Genomic DNA, 21,787 nt, shown 5'->3' on the forward strand with positions numbered 1-21,787 from the left:
CTCCAGGGCTCCGCCAGACCTTCCCACGGCTGTCACCCCAGCCTAGGAAGCGCACACGTGACACCGCAGCGCCTGCGCCGTCTTCTAAGGAGCTTGGTGAATGGGAGTCACTGGGCCGGAACAAAAATACCGCTTCGCGGAACCAAAGAACTGTGCGCCCTGTGATGGCAACGGCGTGGTGTGAGTGTAGCACTGGGTCCACTTGCTGCCGTTCCGCTCCTTCCGGTTGCGGGGACGTTCGGACTGGACAGAGCGGTCGCGGGTGAGTGTGGCTGCGGGAGCTATAGACGTTTGCGTGTTTTCACGTGGGCTCTCCCTGCAGATGCTCACTGACTTCCTTTTTCCGTTCTGAGTCGGAGGTCCCGGCGACGGAAATAGGTCTGTGCCCAGGGCCCGTTTCTGGGCTTCTGGTTGCGGCCGAGTTGTCATTTTATTCGCGGGTTGCTGCGGCGCGCGCGTCTCTCTTGAGAGCCTCACTCCTGTAGCCCTAGGTCCAAGCCCTCCAAGCCTGCCTGCTTGACAATGTCTGTAGCTCTTTCAGTGCTTCTGTTTATAACCCTAGGACGCTTCATTGAGCAGCAGTGAAAAAAAATTTAAGGCAAAACTTACTTAATTTTAACTTATTGCAACCTAGAATGCAGGGTTTTTAGAGCTGCTGTGTACGAAAGACAATGATTTTGCAAAGTACTCTGATCGTCACCTATCTAGCGCCTTCTCATTTGGCTAAGAGGCCGTTATGACAGTTGTTTAATACTTTTAGGCCCTGGAAATTCTGGGGAGAAAAACAATTGTTGACTTCAGAGATCTCAGTTGATTGCATTCTATAGTCTACATTTTCAGGAAGACCACTCCCATATATATATTCTTTAGAAGGAAAAAAATCCCTAACCACTTAAGAGCTGCTGCTGTAGTTTGGAGGTAAAGAACCATTTATATTCAAAGTCATTGTAAAAATAAAAATTTAAAAACCCAACAAAACAAAAACTAAGAACAAAACTAAGAGACATTGAGGGTGAGGAAGAAGCAAAATGGTTTTGACAACCTTCATATTTTCCTATATATACACAAATATTCATGTTAAAAAATAGAAACAGGTTATATCTCTCATGTGATAAGTGGTATTTTGCAGTTTGTTTCTATGTGTGTGTGGGCTTGGCCTGTCATATCTATGCACCATGTGCATACAGCGTTCAAGGAGACCAGAAGATTGTCAGAGACCCTGGAACTAGAGTTGCAAACTTCTGTGAGCTGCCGTATGGTCACTAGGAATCAAACTTAGGCCCTCTGGAAGAGCAACCAGTGCTCTTAACTGCTGAGCCATCATCTCTCAGGCCTCATTTTTCTGTTTTTTTTTTTTTTTTTAAGAAGTACAAAGGAAGCCGGGTGTTGGTGGCACACGCCTTTAATCCCAGCACTCGGGAGGCAGAGGCAGGCAGATCTCTGTGAGTTCGAGGCCAGCCTGGTCTACAAGAGCTAGTTCCAGGACAGCCTCCAAAGCCACAGACAAACCCTGTCTCAAAAAAACAAAACAAAACAACAACAAAAAAGAAGTACAGAGGAAAGCTGCTGTACAGTAGATGGCAGTGTTATTGCTTCAAAGTTCAAAAGTTATAAGCTTAATAAGAATAACCTCTACTTTAATGAGACATAGAATTTTGGAGCTGGAGAGCACTTGTTTTCTATGTGCAGGGCTCTTGGGTTTGGTCCCCAGTACTCACCCCCCAGGACACTGGGACACCAACAACAAAATCAGTGAGTTGATGGTGACACCTGCTTATTATCTGTAAATTAAACTTCAGCAGAAAATCTTGAGTGTAGACGCTGCTTTGATAGATACCCGTGACTCAAACAGATCTACACCAAAATACAAAGTCCTTGTCTTCCGGCACTGTCCTGTGTTTTGAATGGAGACAGCTGCTAAATGGTAAACTAGTAACTTACAACAGATCACAAGTACCCAAGGAACTGAGAGTGCTAGCAGTAGTGTGGCTGAGAATGCCAGTTTGATGGAGGTAGACCTTATTCAATAGAAGGTAATAGTGAAGCTGAAACAGTGTGCTCCAGGTAGACCTTGTTGCTAAGATAGGTTTGAGCCAAAAACTGAGAAAGAAAGGCATGCCAGAAGTCAAAGGGGAGAAGCAGTCTAGCTTGGCTGGCTCTGGGTCATGCAGAAAGCCAGCTGCTCTGCTGAAGCAAGAAAGTAATAGGAGAATATGGGGGAGGTTGGCGGTGATATGCAGTGGCTTGCCCTGTGAGGGTTAGGACTTGGATTTTCATCTTGGTAAAGTGGAGAAGTGAGAGGTACTGGAGGCAGTACTAACTCTTGGTGCCCAGGAGCTAATGCCTGGCTGGCAAACATTCTACCCCTGATCGTATTCTAGTCCCAGCTTTTTTTTTTTCAATGAATGAACTTTACTTTTAGCCAATTTCCAGAGAAGTGGTGAAACTAATACAGGGTTCCTATACCTTTCGTGCTGAGTTTCTCCTTTTAACATCAAATATTAGTGTAGGGTGCTCATTACAACTGCTGAACCAAAGTGATACATTATTAACATTATTTGCTCTCTTCAGACAATTTTTTTTATATCCCAGGATCCCACCCATATATCAATGTAGTGTACATTATGTGTAAAGATTGTAGCTCTTGGGTTCCTCTTGACCAGTTTCTCAGGTCTCTAGTTTGTGATGACCTTGACAGTTTTGAGAAGTGAGGTTTTTTAAAATGTACTAGTGAAGTGTTTTCCACAGTGTGGAAAGTTAGGGTTACTATTGCTGTGGTGAAACGCCATAACCAAAAAGATGCCAAGTTAGGGGAGAAAGTTTATTTGGCTTATATTTTCATAGTCCACCATTGAAGGAAGTCAGTACAAGGACAAAAATAAGCAGAGTTTATTTCAAGTTGACATAAAACTAGCTAGAACACAGTGACCCTCAATTAGGGATGGTTTTTCTCTTAAGTGGGATTATGAATGGACTTTGGGGTGGAAGAAATCTCATTACATATCTTTGTTTCTGTGAAGTGTATCAATATTTTGTTTTGTTTTGTGATAGGTTCCCTCTATGTAACTCTGATTGGAATGCTGTCAACTTCTATCACTTGGTGTTACGTATCCCTGATCACCTGGTGGAGGTAGTGTTTGTCCGTTTTCTATAAAGGTGATTTTCTCCTTTTCTATACTGCACTCCTTAGGAGCAAGTTCTTCATCGTAGGACACATTAAAGTGATGAATAGTTTTCTCTGTCTCTCTGAGGGGAAGTAACCCCATAAAAAACAGAATTCTTCTGCAAGAAGCTCTGTTTCTCTTTTCCAGTTTATTTACCTATGTATATAAGTGTGGACTTTCTCACATTTGTTTTTTGTTCCAGTTATAAGCTGATACTTTGTCATGTATTTGTTTAAATCGATCCAGTTGGGCCACTGGGAGTTCTTTCAGTTGTTGTCTGTACCTTTAATACATTTCCATAGGCTTGCATTTCTGAGTAGCTCCTTTCTGATTTATGGAGTCCCGCAGACTATCAGTTGTTTCTTGAAACCTAATTGAAAAGTTAAGTAGCACTAAATGAGTTGGATTTTCAGATGACGCTTAACTTGGAAGAAGTGTGAGAAAATGGTTTGGCATTTGGTTAATTTAGCTGCTGAGCATTTTTTTCTGAGGTCCAGCTCTTCTTTGGTGACATTTGGGCTTTACCTGTTACTTCATTCACATCACAGAAGAAGGTTATAGACCTTCTTAGGTTAGAATCTGGTCAGGATGTAGTACACACTTACCCTACTAGGGGTATAGAGCTAATATTTCTGATGTTATATAGAATAGGTAATTTGTAAGCTAGGTACTGTTTTCTTTAGAAGGAAAAGCGGTACACACAAGTATCTGCCCAAGGCATACATACAGTTCATGAATCCCATCTGTCTACTCTTGGTGTGCATTAGGCTATATCTGTTTCATCCCTATCCGAATACATCCTTTTTGAGGTTACAGAAGCAATACAGAAGAATCATTTTTAAAAACATAAATAGACAGAAAAAAGTACCTATTTTTGTGTATGCATTATGCCTACATGTATGTAGAGGCCACAGATGTATTTCTTGGACATTCTCTATCTTATTTTTGAGCCAGAGTCAAACAACCTGGAGCTTTCCAGTTTGGGTAGACTGGTTGGCTAGCAAGCTCCAGGAATGTCTACTCCAGCTCTAGGGCTGTAGACCCAAGCCATCATACCTAACTTTTCCATAGGTACTGGTTATCTGAACTTAAGTTTTCAAGCTTGCACAAAAAGTACCTTAGCAACTGAGCCATCTTCTTTTCAGCATCTTTTCAGCAATTCTCTCTCTCTCTCTCTCTCTCTCTCTCTCTCTCTCTCTCTCTTTCTTTCAGAAAAGTGCTACCGATCTAGTGAAAAATGCACTGAGTCAGGACATATGACCTTTTAAAACCTGTTTTGCTTGTTCGAGACTAGATCTTGCTGTGTAATTCAGGATGGCCTAGAACTCAGAGTCTTCCTGCCCCCAGGCTCCCCAAGTGTAGGGTTATAGGCATATGTCACCAATGCCCATCTGTACAGGTCTCTTAATGGCTAGATACCCTTGGGTACATGATAACTTTCTGGAAATAATTTTCTTCATATATAAAATAACAGGGTATGTGGTTCTAATTTTAAGAGGTGGGATCTCTTCAGTCTTGTCTAGTTTCATATTTTCTGTGGTTTCTCTGACAAAGAAAAATGACCAAATATTCTTTATACTCACTGTGAAGAGTTTCAGGTGATAGAAACCCCCATTTCCCAGTTGAATGAAATGGACATAGACTCTAAACTCACTTGATGGAAATAGGATTGCATAGTGTGTAATGACTGCCTGTGATTTTACCTCTGCAGAAGGGGGAAATCTGTCCATTTGTAATGTATTTGACCAGCGATCTGTTTCCTACTTCTCAGCCTTTAAAGAGAAGAATTACTACACTTATGGCTGGCATTTTGCGCTCAGTATTTCAGAGGCCTCCAGGCAGACTGCAGGTAAGTTTTCTATGTGTTTCTCATATAGCTCAGGCTAACCTCAAACTCGCTGTGTAACTGAGGGTAGCCTTGAGCTTTGCCTGCCTCCACTTCCCAAGTGTCCAGTTTCATGCAGTGCTGGGGATTGAACTCAGAGCTTTGTGCATGCAAGGTGAGCACTCTGCCAAAAAGTTTGGTCCTTTCATTTTTTTCTTCTCACCTATTGATAAAAAAACATACAAGCAAGTTAGTCTTTTTAAAAGCTCCTTTTGATATAAATTGATTGGTGCCAAACGTCAAGCTCAGAGCCTTGTGAACACTGGGCAGATGCTCTGGCTGAGCTACACCCACGCCCTCATTATTTCTTCTTTATATGCTATGTTTCTCTAAGTATTTTCACCCACAAAACATCTTTTCCTGTAGATGAAGCCGAAAAAAAAGGCTGCTGCTGATTCCCCTTAGTCTCTTTTAGTGCTAAAGTTTTAGGGGGAACCCTTCAATTATGAAGAAAGTACATTTTCAATCACAGAAAGTCAGATAAACAGAAAAATCAGAAGATAATCTCCCAAAGATAAGAAATGTGTTAGCATTTTTATGTCTTTCCTCTTAGTGTTTAGGGTGTGAGGTAGAATAACTAATGTATACATGGAGACCAGACTGGGTGCAAACAGCTCCTGATTATAGGGAAAGAGATGTCAGCCAGGCTTTGATGGTGCACTCCTTTAATCCGAGCACTCGGGAGGCAGAGGCAGGCAGATCTCTGTGAGTTCAAGGCCAGCCTGGTCTACAAGAACTAGTTCCAGGACAGCCTCCAAAGTTACAGAGAGAAACCCTGTCTCAAAAAACAAAAGAAAACAACAAGAGAAATGTCAGCTATCTCAGGTTAGCTGGTGAATTCAGTGGAATTTCCTTTTTGGTTCTTCTGAAACTGATCCACTGGGAGGATGTGTGTTTCACATCTTGAAGTTATAAGCAACAGAACTAGGATTAGAAACCCTGTATTTCTGGCATATAAAGGCCAGGCTTCCCTTTCTTACCCCATCTGGACTTACTCTAGTTGTTAGCTAGGAGTTAGCTCTGTAGTTCGGGGAAGGCTAGAAGTGATTAACTGTATGAAAGGCTGCAATGAATCCTTGTTTCCAACTGCAAGAGCAAACTAGGATTAAATAGTGAAGACAAGAGGTTAAAGTGGGCCCGATGGTTGTTAGGGCTAGGAAGAACCCACTGGATTTGTGTGTTTGTTGTTTCTGAGACACTGTCATACCCTATAGGCTGGCCCCCAACTTGAAGGAATCTTCCTCCCTCAGCCCGCCACCACCCCAATCTCATTTGGAATTTCCTTTACATGATTTTGTTGAAGGTAAATTATTACTTACTGCCTAGCCTAAGAGTTGGTAATCTGGGGTTGGGAATTTAGCTCAGTGGTAGAGCACTTACCTAGCAAGCACAAGGCCCTGGGTTCAGTCCTCAGCTCTGGAAAAAACAAATAAACCAAAGACACCGCCCCCCATAACAACAACAACAACAACAAAAAACCAAGGTAACCAGCACATACAACCTTTAGCTGGGTGTGGTGGCACATGCCTTTAATTGTAGCACTTGGGAGGAGGCAGGTCTCTGAGTAAAAAGCCAGTCTGACCTACAGAGTGAGTTCCAGGACAACCAGAGCTACATAGAGAAGCCCTGTCTCCAAACAAACAAACAAAGAGTTGGTAAATCATGACCTCCAGGGCAAAGTTGAAGTTCATCAGTCCTGTTTGCTTGCATAGCACCTGTTGCTGCATTCAGTATTGAATAACCGTTACTGTATTGGCAGAGACAGGCCTTGGCAGTAAAGACTGGGTAGTTCCAGAACTGGAAATGTTTGCTTCTGCTCCCTTAGAGAAGGAAGTTACCAATCAGTGGACTGGAAGTGTATGTGTGTGCTTTTTGCTTTGTCATCCCTGGTGCTTAAATGAGATGTATCCATCCAGTGAGGGAGTCAAGTTAAACATTAGCTGTTGTAGATTACATTAGGTCAGATATTTGTTACCTAAATACTGATAGATAAGGATTTTCACACTAGGCAGAGTTGTAAATAACAAATGTTTTCTGCTTCAGACAGTGAATAAAGGTGTGGAATCTCTCATTGGTACAGATTGGATTCGTCACAAATTTACCAGATCAAGAATTCCAGATAAAGTAAGACCTGTTTCTTTTTAAATAATATTTTTAAAAGTACCTAATTTTATAAAATTGCATGTTTAAAAGAGGTAATACATTGTATGTTTGTTGTACCACGTCTTTCCTTACGCACATGTGTATGCACGCGCTCTGACTTTGTGTGTGGAGGCCTAGAAGAAGGTTCTGTGGAGTCATGAGTTGTCAGGCTTGGCCGCAGCACATTTGCCCTCTGAGCCTGCTCACAGTCCCGCTGGTGCTGGTTTTCCAGTAAGTTACATGTGCATATAGATGGAGTGTAGAGTCGGAAGCACAGCAGTATGCTGACTGTTCTGCTCCTTCCTAGTCATGCTGGCGTTCGTAGGAATGGGCTCTTATTACTAGTCTATGTATTCCTACTTACGGCTTTTTTTTTGTTTGTTTGTTTGTTTTTGTTTTTCGAGACAGGGTTTCTCTGTGGCTTTGGAGGCTGTCCTGGAACTCACTCTGTAGACCAGGCTTGCCTCAAACTCACTGAGATCCGCCTGCCTCTGCCTCCCAAGTGCTGGGATTAAAGATGTGCGCCACCAACGCCCGGCTACGGCTTTTTTTTATATATATATTGTGGTTTTTATCACCATTGTCCTGAGAAGACAATGAGTCTCCCTATTGAGGCTGTCACTGTGTGACGACCCATGTGAACCTTCGCTGTTTGACTGTGTTGCTTTTTTTGTTTGTTTGTTTGTTTGCTTTGCTTTGCCTTGCTTTCATTTTGTTTGGGTTAAACTTGCTTTCTTGTGTAGGCAGAGTTTTCCTGTCCTGACCACTTACTCCTAAATAATTACTCCGAGTCTTAATATAATATAAATTATAAATGCTCAGGCTTATTACTAACTAGCTCGTACAACTTAACCATTTCTATTCATGTATGTGCTGCCCTGAGACTCATGGTTTTTACCTCTGTTTCTTTTGTGTGTTCGACTCATTCTCCATCTGGCTGGCGATTTCCTCAGACTCCACCTTTCCCATCCCGTCATTCTCGTTTCGTCTTTCCTGCCTAACTTTATCCTATTCAGCTATTGACCAGTCGGCTTGTTTATTAAACCAGTTACAGCAACATATCTTCACACAATGTACACAAGGATTATTCCACAGCATTCTTGCTTTTTGATTAATTAAACTTTATTTCATAAGACAGTTTAGTTATACAAAAGAAAATGATTAGAAAGTCATGAGGAGGTTTCCTCTATGATTTTTTTAGCATGCAGTTTTCCCGATACTTAACATTTTGCATTAATATAGAGCAATTATTAAAGTAGATAAAATAATGAAGATGTTAACTAGGAGTTACTGTTTATGCTGTATATCCTATGGGTTTTGACAAATGTACAGTGTCATGTATTGCAGTGTCACATAGAAACCAGACAATGCCCTAAATGTCACTTGTGTGCCGCCTGTTAACTTCTACCTGTAACTTCTAAGTCCTAGCAACCTATGATCTTTTTACCCACTTTCTAGTTTTACCTTTCACTGAATCTTACCACATAGTTAGAATCGTATAGCCTATACATAAGGCTTTTCCAAATCTTTTCATGGCTTAATTGTTTATTTCTTCTTATGGCTGGATAGCAGTCCATGCTAAGGGTTTATGTAGTTTACTTATGTACTCACCTACTGAAGGACATCCTGCCTGCTTCCAGTTTGGGGCAGTAATGAAGCTGCATAAATACTTGTGTACGTCTATTGGTATCACCAGTAGTTTTTGATGTATTGGGTAGATATTTATTTGGGAGCACAATTACACAGTAAAAAACCATTTATCCTTATGTTTTTCCCTCTACTGTGTATTTATTTTATGTTTAGTTTGTTAACATTGTGTTTTATGTGAGTAAGTGTTCTGGTTGCCTGTATGTGGGTGTATCATGTGAGTGCCTGGTATCTGTGGAGATCAGAAGTTAGCAGCAGATCCTGGGAACTAGAGTTAGGGATGGCTGTGAGCACCATGTGGGTACTGAGAACTGAACCCTGGTCCTCTGCAAAAGCAACAATTACTCCTACCTGCTGAGCCACCTCTCCAGCACCACCCCTTAATATTTTTATGTGATAAAATATATAGTACAGAATTTACCTCTTAACCCTCAATTTCTTATTTTGGGTTTTTTAGCTCTGGGGAGATTTGTTTGTGCACTGCACTGGCTGAGTGCCCCCTTCTAAAAACCCGAAGCCCACACTGCTCTTCATTCTCTTGCTGTTTAAATCTTTTCATGACATCTAGTGCTCCTGATGTGTTCAAAAGTTAAAAAGCAAAACAAAACCTTTACCTGTGTAGTATTTCCCTTTTCTCCCCCTACCCCCAGACAGAGTTTCACTGTGTAGCTCTAACTGTACTAGAACTCGATCTGTAGACCAGGCTGGCCTTGAACTCACAGAGATCCGCCTGCCTCCACCTCCCAAGTGCTGAGATTAAAGGTGTGCACCACCACCGCCCAGCTGGCATTTTTTCTTGAAAGTATGTAGCTCTTGAACTTCGTCTGAACTATTCAGTCTGAGGTTGAGGATTACATAAAGATTAGGAATGAGATCACTATGTAATTTTGTTTGCGTGTTGGTGTGTGTTCATGTTAAAGAGAAGGAATAGACAATATATAAAAACTGTAAGTTGGAAGAGTTACCATTTATAATTCTCCCTTTCTAGGTGTTTCAGCCAAGACCTGAAGATCATGAAAAATATGGTGGGGACCCCCAGCACCCTCATAAACTGCACATTGTTACAAGAATAAAAAGTACAAAAAGGCGCCCATACTGGGAAAAAGATACAATCAAGATGCTTGGGCTTCAGAAGGTATGCAGCAGTTCTAATATTCATTTCAGTGTCTGTGTGCTTTGGTCTCATACTTTTAAACCCACACTACATGTATTTGTTATTTCTTATGTTTAAATGTGTTACTTAGTGCGACCTGCCTATAATTTAATTTAGGAAGGATGTGCCTTCAACTTAATGTTTTCTGAAATGGCACCACTGCCTCTTCAATTGATCTATGATATTGCTCCTCTTGTTCATAGGCACACAGCCCTCAAATTCACAAGAATATCCCTTCAGTGAACGCAAAGTTGAAAGTGGTCAAACACTTGATACGCATCCAGCCCCTGAAGCTGCCACAAGGACTTCCCACAGAAGAGACCATGTCTAGCACGTGCCTCAAGAGCAATGGGGAATTGGTAGTACAGTGGCATCTGAAGCCTGTGGAGCAGGAAGCAAAGTCTGATGCCACACAGCTGCAGGTTACAAATCGCAGTTGCTGAGGAACTCATTAAAGTGTATTTCAATCCAGTCATTTCTGCTGGTGAATGCTGCTGTGATTTTTCGAGATGTAGACTTTGGGAGTTCTGAAGTTACTTTATTTAATTCTCTCCCTTTGTCCCCTAAGAATTTTACTCCATGTTGGGCAAGAATGGCATTGCCTGACATCTAACTTTAGGCCCCTGCCACTTGAACAATTGTCGTTAGTGCTTTATAGAAACTGCTTTCTTCTTCAATTGCTTTCTCATTGAATTCTGCAATTTTGTGAGCAGCTATGTTGTAGACAGTCCTGTGCTGCTATAACAAAGTACCCAAGGCTGGGTAGCTTATCAGGCAAAGGAGTTTATTTTGGTTCCAAGCACTGAAAAGTCCAAGCCATGGCAGCGTATCTCATGAGCACCTCCTGCAGGATCATAGCCTGATAGATGACATTGCACAGCAAGATAGGAAGCAAGAGCCAGGCGTGGTACACACACCCTTCATCCTGGCACTCAGAAGGGAGAGGTAAACGAATCTCTTGTGAGTTCAAGGCAGCCTGGTCGACACACTGAGTTCTAGGCCAGCCAAGACTATGTACTGAGACCCTATCTCAAAACAGGCAAAACCTGAGAGACCAGTTTTGGTTTTCTGTAATGGTTTCCATTTGCTGCAAAGATTTTGATTTTGAGTGAGTGCTACGTATTGGTAGGGATACATTTTAGACTGCAGATAGAAATTATAGTGGCCAGGCTGGAGTGATGGCTCAGTGGTTAAGAGCACTGACTGCTTTTCCAGAGAATCTAGTTCAAAACCCAGCACCCACATGGCAGCTCACAACTGACTGTAACTTCAGGATCCAACACCCTCACAGACATACATAAGCAAAACACCAATTAAATTAAAAAAATTATAGTGGTCTACTAATGTGGTAATAGAAGGTTCTCCTCCAAGACCTGTGACCTCACTGGCCATATGTAGTTGGTTAGCTTTCTAGTACCAGGCATGATTTCCCTCCAGAGTGGAGACAACTGATGTGAGAGTCGAGCCCTGGTCAGTGCCTCCCCAATTAACTCCTGCACATAAGGCTCAGGGAACATCTTCAACGTGGAGGCAGAGAGTGTTAACAGCCCGAAAACCTCAAGTTTGCTGTGAGATTTTTCTCTTAAAAACACCAATAAATAGGCTAACATGAAAGGGGGGATCTTATAAGTGGGGGCAGGTATCCCTCCCCTGGACCCCTACAGACTGGGGAGACGGAGGCCAGCCTGGGCTGCATAGCAAGACTGGTTCTCAGAAGCAGTCAAAGAGAACACAAATAAAGCTTTATCGAGGCAACACATGGCAGGGAATGTGTGTGGAGCAGAGCCACTGACTTCACAGCAGTTGGGGATGAGTTGGAGGAAGGGGGGGCTGGGGCCTGATGTGCACTTCAGGGTGTCCTCCATGGCTGGAAGACCTCTCTATAGACTCTTGAAGATTCCACCACCTCCTGCTGATGCCAAGTTGGGGCCAAGCATTTAACATGTGGCTTTTGAGGGCCACTCCAGACCCAAACGACAGCAACTGTATTCACTCCAATTTGGAGAAAGTTTTAAAAGTGAAAAGTGAACTTTACAATGAGAAACTTGACTTATAATCATTATCTCTTAAGAGGAACTCAGGCAACAAATATAAAGAAAATTGAGATGGATGAAGACACAAGAAAATTTAATGGTTCCATATTTGGGGATTAACATCTTTGGCATTGTTCTCAGTAAACTCCTGGGAATTCTCTATTGAACTACAGATGCAAGACAGATGGCGACTGTAGTAGTTCGATTGTATCTGATTAGCCATTCTAATAGATTCAGCAGAAGCCCAGCACAGAAACCAGGAGGCATAGTAGACTGTGTGTGTTCTTTCCAGATTATTTGTAACATATCAGATGTGCAAACAGGAGGCACTGGAATGATGTTCCCTGCTTTGTGGCACAGACGCCATTGGTTCTTCTGTGTCTCTGAACCTCTCGGAATTCTCACTTGATCTGCCTGTTTGTGCTGCAACTCCTCACTCTTAGAAATTTGGACAAGTGTTATATATTTGTGCTCGTTTAGCAGATCAGACTAGCAAGAAGCCACACCCTCCCCATACAGGCAGACACCATCCAGTGGCTTTCAGAGGTGCTGGGCAGAGACTCCAGTCCTGCATCAGTGACAGCAGATAATTCTGGGATGAATGTGTCACATAGTTTCACATTGCTGTCTTGAAAGGTTGAGTCCCATTGCTCACTAATAAAACTGGCAGATGTTTTATTATTTTCTCATCCCACATCATTGAACCACTTTATAGCTGTTTTCTGTGCCCCCCTAAACCATTTGCACCCACATTTTTGTCACAAGTCAGATTCTGAAGGAACCAAACCAAGACACCTTTAATATGTGGTCCTCTATAGGATGCCTCTTAGTGTGTTAGTCAGAACAAGAATCCTGGGGAAATAGATTCAGGGTGCAAGTCTACTATTTCCGGTTTCATAAATTACTTGAAGCTTATCTGGCCTGCACATTGACAGTCTTTGCAATAGTGACATCAAAGCAGCAAGTGTTGAAGGAAATGAAAAGAAATCATCCGTGAGCAGCATGTACATCTGAAGAACACTCTGACCAAACACATTTAGGGAGGAGAATGCAAATATTTAACAGCTGGTAAAGCTTGGGCTTTGTCAAATCCTAAGAATGATTACACGGCAGGCACAATGGCCCACAGTTAGGATACCAGAATTTGAGAAGCTGAGACAGGAGGATTTCTATGAGTTTGAGGGCAGCATGGGATATAGAGTGAGGCCTTGTCTCAAAAACAAAACAAAACCGATTCCTAGTTCTGATTGGCTCTTTCAGGCTGTATTGGGTGCTCTTTCGGGCAGAGAATGGTTCACCTGGATCTTTCCAAAGTGGCTAAAGGAACGGTGGTAGAATTTTGGTTCTTTCTCATAAAGAGAAGGAACAGGTAGAAAATGTCCACCAAACGTCTCCAACAAGAACAAAAAACCCAGAAAGAGTCACTTGGCAGGAACATGGAAAACTTCACAATCTAACGCATTTTCATGTCCTTTCTTGATGAGGCAACCAAAAGCCACAACCAGCACCCGTCATCTCCTCTCCATCTCTTGCCCCAAGGTGGATCTGGCCTCTGAGACAGACACATCTCGGGAGCAGAGTCCTAGCAATTGGGGCAGATACTGGGAAAGGGACAAAGGCTGACTTCTTAGTAATTCTGGTAGACAGAATATAGGTGATCATTCAAATCATGGGCTAAAATGGAGCCTGGCTAGAACATGCACATGCTGTGTGCCATGGTATTCATATTGACCAAAAATTATATGTATGTCTGTGAATGTTTCCTAGGAACCATATGTGAACTTGGGGCCTTTTCTTTTTCCTTTGTGATAAAGATGGAACCCAGAGCCTTGCACATGCTAGGTAAGAGCTCAACCAGCTAAGCCACACCCCCACCTCTCCTTCCTTCCTTCCTCCCTCTCTCCCTCCCTCCCTCCTTCCCTCCCTCCCTCCTTTCCTTCCTTCCTTTTGCTTGCTTTTATTAAAAATTTTGGAGATAAACTTTCATAATTTTAACCACTTCTTTGTTCCTATTGAGTGCAATGGGCTAATAGTAAACTTTGAAAGAGGGGCCAGTTGAATTCCTTGTCAATGTACCTCTGCCTAAAAGCCATGTCTTTTATAGAATTTGGCTCGGGCAATAACGTCATCGACTAAGTCAACTTCTATGTCTTCAGGAGTGACAATGGTTTCCAGTCCTGACTTAAAAGCAACCAGACCACCTGAAATGAAACACACAGGTTTAGATTCCAATATTAGCTGTCAGCAGAGATAAGACATGAGCCCCCAAAGACATCAACTCACCACCCTCCAGGCAAATATTCCAGAGTAGTAAGGTTTCTGGTTTCTCTTTACAGAGCCCAGATCTGACAGAACTAATACAAGATGGTAACATTTTCTCATTTATTCAACAATTCACTCATTCATTCATTCACTCATTCATATGTTTTTAAAAGCACCCATTGTGTGCCAGAAAAGGCTCCTCACTGAGTGCAAGGTACCCAAGATGCATTCATTTCTCATGGGGTCTTGTGTTCATGCATGCACTATTTTACACTAGAAGTTCATCTTCAATCATTATTAATATATTTTTAAAAATTGTGCTTTATGCTGATATTCTCCTTCCTGCCTTTGAGGACCTTGAGATAAACAAAAACTCTTTGCTCAAGGTCAGACTTTTAAAGTGTTGAAAAATAGTATACATGTAAATATACAAATCATGATCCAACAAGAGGCAAACTGAGGAATTTGGTGTGCCTGGACGGATAGAAAGAAAAAGCAAGTGAGTCCAAGGAGGGGAAAAATCTTTTTTTCTGGCTGAGATGACTGGCTATCTCAGTGTCTCCAAAGACAAAAATAAAATAAAAGCAAAGGGAAGGTCTGGTGGTGGGCTGAGTGAGTTAATTCCATCTGGGAGCTGCTGAACTTGAGGGACTCTGAGTTCAGCCAAACAGAAATTTTCAGTTAGACTTCTTGGGGTAACTGAAGCTCTGAAGTTTCTTAGAGCAAAAGTTTGTTCAAACAACTTGGAAAATGGTTGTTAGGTCAGGGGAATAAAAAAAAAAACCTATGAGAAGGTGTTAAGCAGTGTTTTTAACTACTAGGATATTACTCAGTGGCTTAGTAGTTGACCAGTTCAGTAAGAAACCCAGCATCTTGCGGGAGGATAAAGGATGTGAAGTCAGCCGGGCGTTGGTAGCACACACCTTTAATCCCAGCACTCGGGAGGCAGAGGCAGGCGGATCTCTGTGAGTTCGAGGCCAGCCTGGTCTACAAGAGCTAGTTCCAGGACAGCCTCCAAAAGCCTCGGAGAAACCCTGCCTCAAAAAAAAAAAGGATGTGAAGTCATGCCTCGCCCGACGATGCTAAAGCATCCTTTAGATAGGGATGCCCTCCTTGCCAACACAGTGGGGATGCCTCCAGGAGCCTGGGGCAGTTACTTTTACTAGACTCATTCACTGCTCATTTAAACAAAGAACTAGGCTTAGGGCCTACCTCTGAGGTGCTGAGCTGTGTTCCATGTGGGAAATTTTCTCTGGATTGCCTTAATTTTTTCTGCTAGAATCCCAACAGACTGTAGAAGGTGTTCTTTGCTGTCCCAGGAACCAATAGGATGGTGCGTCTTATCAAGCTAGAAAATTCAAACAATGGAGTCAGCATCTGGGCAAGGTGGCACACTTTCTGTTGTTTCCAGGTCTCCTCCTTTAAGTTCAAAATTGGGCCCAGCACCTTTGACCCACAAAAGTCTATATTATAATGTCTTGTCTTTCCTGGACAAGAGATTCAGAGAAAAACCAGTTCGGGTGGGAGAAGCTCACTGGATGCTTTCTGATATGAAAAAGAAGAGAGGAGGAGGGGAGGCCCAGAAGGAAAAATGTCTCAAAGGAAATAATTAGTATGAAACCTCTAGATATCCACAATGAGAATAGTTATGCAGCTAGTTCAAGGAAAATATTGGTTTTAGGTGGCCTTGGTAATACAGATAACCCCAGCACTAAGGAGACAGAGGCAAGAGGGCCACTACAAGGTGGCCAGGCCAGCATGGGCTGGTGGCTACAGAGCAGGTTTTGGGTTGGCCAGACTTACAGAGTGAGATGCTGCCTCAAAACAAACAAATGAAAGGTCTAGAAACAAATATCTAAGTAATTATGCTCCCCTTCCTTCAATTAATCCAAAGGAACAAAGGTAGTTGAAGCAGGGCTTAATTATAGTATTTTGATTCACATTCCTGAATTTTACTACTTCAGAAGCCCCAAAGGGACAACTTTATTTTTATATCATCATTAATTATTATAATTACTATTATAAAAATGTTAATAGTAACATTTATAAAATTTTCCCAATTAAAGCATAGTTCATGTTGTTTATAATAGTTATGGATATAGATATAGCTGATACCTTGTAGTTATGATATACACGAAACATTTTTAAAGAAATGCCCAATGACTTGCTAATTCTTGAATGAAACACCACAGAGCAAAGTGTCCTGAAGCCCCTATGGCCGAATGTTTAGGTCCTGGAATGGACTTTGAGTCTGGGCTGAGCTTCTGCAAGGAGAGATACAGTTGGGTTGATGGAAAGTCTCTGGTTATCTACCTGCATCAAGCCAAATTTCTGTCCCTTATGGTCCCAGCCATTTTGCAGAACAACTCCTCCATGGCTTTCTCTGGAGATGATGGCTGCAATGATAGCTGGGTCGATGCAGTATCTCTGCCCCACTTCTTTGATGAGGATACGGTAATGCGTGATGGCTTTCAAATCCATCTCAGCAAACATTTCCGAACCGTGGATCCCTAGGTCGACGGAAAAGAAACTGTTGTCCTCTACTCCAGAAAAGAGCAGGTTCTCAGAATTCACTTATTTAGCCTCAGCTTCTGACCACACACCCACAGCTCAGGACCACAATTCTAAGACAGCCTTCCGACCTCTAACTGCAGGAATCCAGGCAGGTCCATCAACTCCTGCTGGCTCGAGCCACTGAAGCTGCTTCTCCCTCTCCTTCCTGCCACGATGAGTGGTGCACTGAGTAGGAGTTAGTGGAGCCAAGTTTTACTCCAGCTCTGCAACCAGTCAATTCTGTGCCAGAGGATGTGACTCCTTGCTGAGCCTCTGCTCCATGAAGTAAGAACATGGGTTTATATGACCTTGCATGAGGAAGATTTTGGAATGGGATTGCAAAGGAGGGAAGTGTTAAGAGAGAAAGACTCCACTTGCTTGGAATACTCACACTGCAGCATGAGCCGATTGACCTTTTATTTAAGGAATGGTTTTGCTGTATCAAAATCAACACATCTGGACACAATTTGGAAAGAATCATGGAGGGAAGAAAAGTGGTTTGTTGGGTGGGCTAAGGCAATTAAAAAAACTTTTTTAGACAGGGTCTCCCTGGTTGGCCTAGAACTTAAAGAATAGAGTATGGCCTCAGATCCATTTTCCTCTGTCTTGGGATAGTTGGAATTAAAGGTATGCACCACAATAACCAGCATAATTTTTTAACTTCTATTTGATTCATGACTGTTATTGTAGTGTTGGCTCCTTTTCAAAACTAATTACCTCCTAAGAAAAGCTCTGCAAATGATAATGGGGATGGTGAACAGGACCCTGCTCTATTCTATACTTACCACAGTTCAACAGGTTATTTATGTCACAGGGGGCCCCAAAGGTCTCCATGGTCATGATGTCTCCATAGCAGCCATGGTAAAGTCGGGGATGCAGATGAGGGTTCATGGAATGCGTGAATGGGTGTGAGCCCCTGGAAGTGCCTGGGAGGCAGAATGATTATTCATGTGGAGCCTTCGAGAAAATGATGCTTGACTTGATCTCTCTCTCTCTCTCTCTCTCTCTCTCTCTCTCTCTCTCACACACACACACACACACACACACACACACACACACCACACACAAAGCAAAACTATGCACCAGCAGAGACCATAAGTTATTCCTGCTCAACTCCTTTTTCTATGAAGAATTCATCAAAGGCAAAAGTGAACCTTTCCCATTGATTCCAAATTTTGTTTTAAATCTGTTTTAACTTCTAGAAGTTATTCTAGAACACTGTGAAAATCAGTGCATATAGGTTACACACACACACATTACAGTCCCCATCAGAATGAAAGTGGCCATAGGATTTCTCTCCCCAGCACGGAGGTCAAACCCAGGTCTTCTCCCATGTGACGTATCTTCTCTAGCATTGATCTATGTTCCTGCCCAGCACAAGAGTTAATGAAGGTTTTTAAAGTAACTTCTGATGTAAACACTCCTGGAGTGTCAACAGCTAAGTAAAAAAAGAAAAACAAAAAAAGGTACTATGAGTAGTTGCAAAGACTTTCATTTTGTGTCATGTTGATATAAGGCAAGGCTCTGAACCCATTTAACAGCATTAGAAATAAATGACTTAGGCTACCATAACAACTTACATCAAATCTATGTCTGTTTTCTACTGTGTCATCGTGACCTAATTAGTTTGTTCAGGTCCCTTTGCTAAAGGAAATCTAACATCATTTCCCACATTTGGTTTCTGCATAGGGGGATTCAACCAACTATGGAAGGACTATATTGTGTCTGTACTGAATGTGTACATGCTAATTTTTCTGATCATTCTTTAAGGAATATAGAATAGGAAATATTTACGTAGTATTCACTGTTACAGAATATTTGTTTACACTGTGAAGATAGGTCTTTGCCAAGGTGCTTTCTGATTGGTTTAATAAAGAGCAGGATGGCCAATAGCTAGGCAGGAAGAAGCTGGGTAGGATTTCCAGAGACAGGACTCTGAGAAGTAGAAAGGCAGAGACGTGGAGATGCAGAGCAACCAGGATGTGCAGGAAGGAGAGGTAACAACCATGAGTCACATGGCAGAACTTAGATTAACATAAATGGTTATTTTAAGTCCTAAGAGCTAGTTAGGAACAAGCCTGAGCTATAGGCCAAGTTTTCATAATTAGTAAGTCTCCACGAGCTGTTGGGACAGAGAAAGACTCATTACAGCTCACATTGCATTAAATATTAAAAATCATCTAAAGGAGCCAGGCGTTGGTGGCACATGCCTTTAATCCCAGCACTCAGGAGGCAGAGGCAGGTGGATCTCTGTGAGTTCTATCCCAGCCTGGTTTACAGAGCCAGTTCCAGGACGGCCTCCAAAACAATACAGAGAAACCCTGTCTTGACAAACTGAAAGAAAAAAAACCAAAAAACAACAAAACAAAACACATCATCTAAAGGAGCCAAAGAGATGGCTCAGAGGTTAAGATCACTGACTGCTGCTCTTCCAGGGGTCCTGAGTCCAATTTCCAGCAGCCACATGGTGTCTCACAACCATCTATAGTGGGATCTGATGCCCTCTTCTGATGCCCTCTTCTGGCATAAAGGCATATATACAGATAGAGCACTCATGCGTAAAATAGATAAAAGTCCTCCCCCCCAAGACAGGGTTTCTCTGTGGCTTTGAAAGCTGTCCTGGAACTAGCTCTTGTAGATCAGTGGTCTCGAAACAGAGTTCTGCCTGCCTCTGCCTCTGCCTCCCAAATGCTGGGATTAAAAGCACCACCACCTGGCTTTTTTTTTAAAGATTTATTTATTTATGATGTATACAGTGTTCTGCCCACAAGTATGTCTACATGCCAGAAGAGGGCACCAGATCTCATTATGGGTGGTTGTGAACCATCATGTGGTTGCTGGGAATTGAACTCAGAACCTCTGGAAAAGCAGGCAATGCTCTTAACCTCTGAGCCATCTCTCTAACACTAGATAAGTATTAAACATTAAAAAAAACTAAGGATGATTTAAAATACAAAAGGTGTATGGGTACCTATGCAAATCATATTCCATTTTATTTGGATAAGGGATGGAGCATCCTCAGATTTTGGTATTCACTGGAGTCATAGAACCAACACCCTGATACTTGGGAACAAATGTACTTTTTTAAAAAATAGTCCATTTAGGCTGGGCTTTGGTGGCACACTCCTTTAATCCCAGCACTCAGGAAGCAGAGGCAGGCGGATCTCTGTGAGTTTGAGGCCAGCCTGGTCTACAGAGTGAGTTCCAGGACAGGCTCCAAAACAATACAGAGAAACCCTGTCTCAAAAAAAATAGTCCATTTAACATTATTTTGTGTGCATTGGTGTAAAAGTATCAGATTCCCCTGGAACTGGAGTTACAGATGTGAGCTGCCATGTGGATGCAGGGGATTGAACCCAGGTCCTCTGGAAGAGCAGCCAGTGCTCTTAACCACTGAGTCATCACTCCAGTATCACAACTGTACTTCTGAGTGAAGGAATAATGGATTCCTATAACAGAGATGCATGTAAAGTCTACCTTTTTCCTGCCGTGCTACCACTATGGCCAAAACAGTGTCTTTGCTTATCTGGTACTGGGTACGCCTCCTGGCTGACCTCTCAGCTCCACTCTTTTCCACCTGGCTGCCAGAGTGGGAACACCTATGGAACTTACCTGTCTTAACCTTCATGAATTTCCATCACATTGGGAGAGGTGGCCAAGTCTGGATACTTCATTCACCTCTACCATGTTTCACTGGGCGCATGGCTCCTTCCCAAGCCCCCTCCCTTTCTGGTATTCAAGTATTCCCTGTGCTTGCTTTCCCGCATTCCGGCAGGCTTCTCCCGCAAGCCCTTTGCATGGGTTGTTCGGTTTGCCGAGAGTCCGACTCCTCTAATATCTATGTGATTTGGTACTGCACAGCCTTCAGTTACATCCAAACATCACATGAGCAGTAAAGGGGACAAACAGAATGCACAGAGAAAGAGGAAAGCATCTTTAAGCATACAAAAGATATTCAAGCACACTAAAAATAAGATGGCTGTATCGACACATTTCTACAACAGCATTTTCATATTCCACGTAAGGAAAGGAAAAAATATAGTTATGTGTTCATGTACAATCTACTTATATCTTTAAAGAGATAATACAAAGATGAACCAAAGACCAATGAGAATTGTTAGGGGAAGGTAAAAGGGCCGAAGAGACAGGGTTAGAGACTAGATGTTTCTAAATGTTTTGTATAGTTTCGAACAGTTTTTACTTTGGAGGCATATAAATGCCACTATAGTTTAAAAAAATGAAATTGACTAGGAATTACAGAAAAAGAAAAACCTGATTCTATACAAAACTGGAAGGCTATTTCACACAAAAACAAACAAACAAAGCAGTTGGTTAATGACCAGGCAGGTTAGGAGAGCCCACTCCTCTGTTGCATATAATCATTGTCCTTTCTGACTATGCTAGAAAACAGACACCCTGCACATAAGGGAAAATGCCAATCAACTACTTACCAATGAGGGCAACAAGTCCCCAGAACACCACCGAGGGTAGCATGGTCGTGACCCTTATCCTTTGGGACCTGTTCTGGTTTGAAATAGAAACAGATTAATTTTAAAATGTGTAAGTTTCTTAACAGGAAGTTCCTGTGATTTAAAAATAAATTAAAAAGCTTAGAATCATTTCCAATTCAACATCTATTTTCCAGTTCTACACCAGCGTTCCTGCAGCTTCAAGTATGTGCGTCCTTAGAGCACTCTCCTACAGCGTAACTCCCAGTGCCGATGTCACATCTTACATAGATCACCCCACGCACACCTAGCAGAGGTTTGCTGTATTCTATTTCTTCCCTTGGTTTGGTTGACAAAGCATCTCCTATGTTTCATAAGATACAGAAAGCTAGCACTTACCTCCTTTGCAACCTCCCAGAGAGAAGAAGCTGTTAGTGGCAGAAGCCAGCAGGTTAAGATTTCACAGAGTGGTGGCCTTTACTATAATATGTTTTATAACA

General features: G+C 42.2%; 2 protein-coding genes across 4 annotated transcripts; one reads left to right on the forward strand and one right to left on the reverse strand.

Moving 5' to 3' along the window:
• The first annotated feature begins 122 nt into the window (after nucleotides 1-122).
• Mrpl30 (mitochondrial ribosomal protein L30) lies at nucleotides 123-10,462 on the forward strand. 3 transcript variants are annotated; one of them, XM_013117378.3, is made up of 6 exons: nucleotides 134-262; nucleotides 3,052-3,130; nucleotides 4,936-5,013; nucleotides 7,093-7,173; nucleotides 9,827-9,973; nucleotides 10,195-10,462. In XM_013117378.3, exons 1-6 carry the CDS (start codon nucleotides 165-167, stop codon nucleotides 10,432-10,434), a joined length of 723 nt encoding a protein of 240 aa, XP_012972832.2. In that variant the 5' UTR covers nucleotides 134-164; the 3' UTR covers nucleotides 10,435-10,462. The 3 variants fall into 3 exon arrangements, with proteins under 3 accessions (XP_005075439.2, XP_012972832.2, XP_021085947.2); XM_021230288.2 differs by having other exon boundaries at nucleotides 201-262; nucleotides 3,052-3,156; XM_005075382.4 differs by lacking the exon at nucleotides 3,052-3,130 and having other exon boundaries at nucleotides 123-262.
• Nucleotides 10,463-14,106: 3,644 nt separating this feature from the next.
• Nucleotides 14,107-21,333, reverse strand: Lyg2 (lysozyme g2). Its single transcript, XM_040729656.1, has 7 exons — nucleotides 21,291-21,333; nucleotides 20,524-20,701; nucleotides 20,317-20,420; nucleotides 17,625-17,765; nucleotides 16,600-16,796; nucleotides 15,499-15,634; nucleotides 14,107-14,225 (listed from the first exon to the last, which is right to left on the reverse strand). The coding sequence occupies exons 1-7, from the start codon at nucleotides 21,331-21,333 to the stop codon at nucleotides 14,107-14,109; spliced, it is 918 nt and encodes a 305-aa protein (XP_040585590.1).
• Between the last annotated feature and the right edge of the window lie 454 nt (nucleotides 21,334-21,787).

The sequence above is a fragment of the Mesocricetus auratus genome, unplaced genomic scaffold, assembly GCF_017639785.1.
Source record: "Mesocricetus auratus isolate SY011 unplaced genomic scaffold, BCM_Maur_2.0 Super-Scaffold_100021, whole genome shotgun sequence".
In the NCBI taxonomy this organism is placed as follows: Eukaryota; Metazoa; Chordata; class Mammalia; order Rodentia; family Cricetidae; genus Mesocricetus; species Mesocricetus auratus.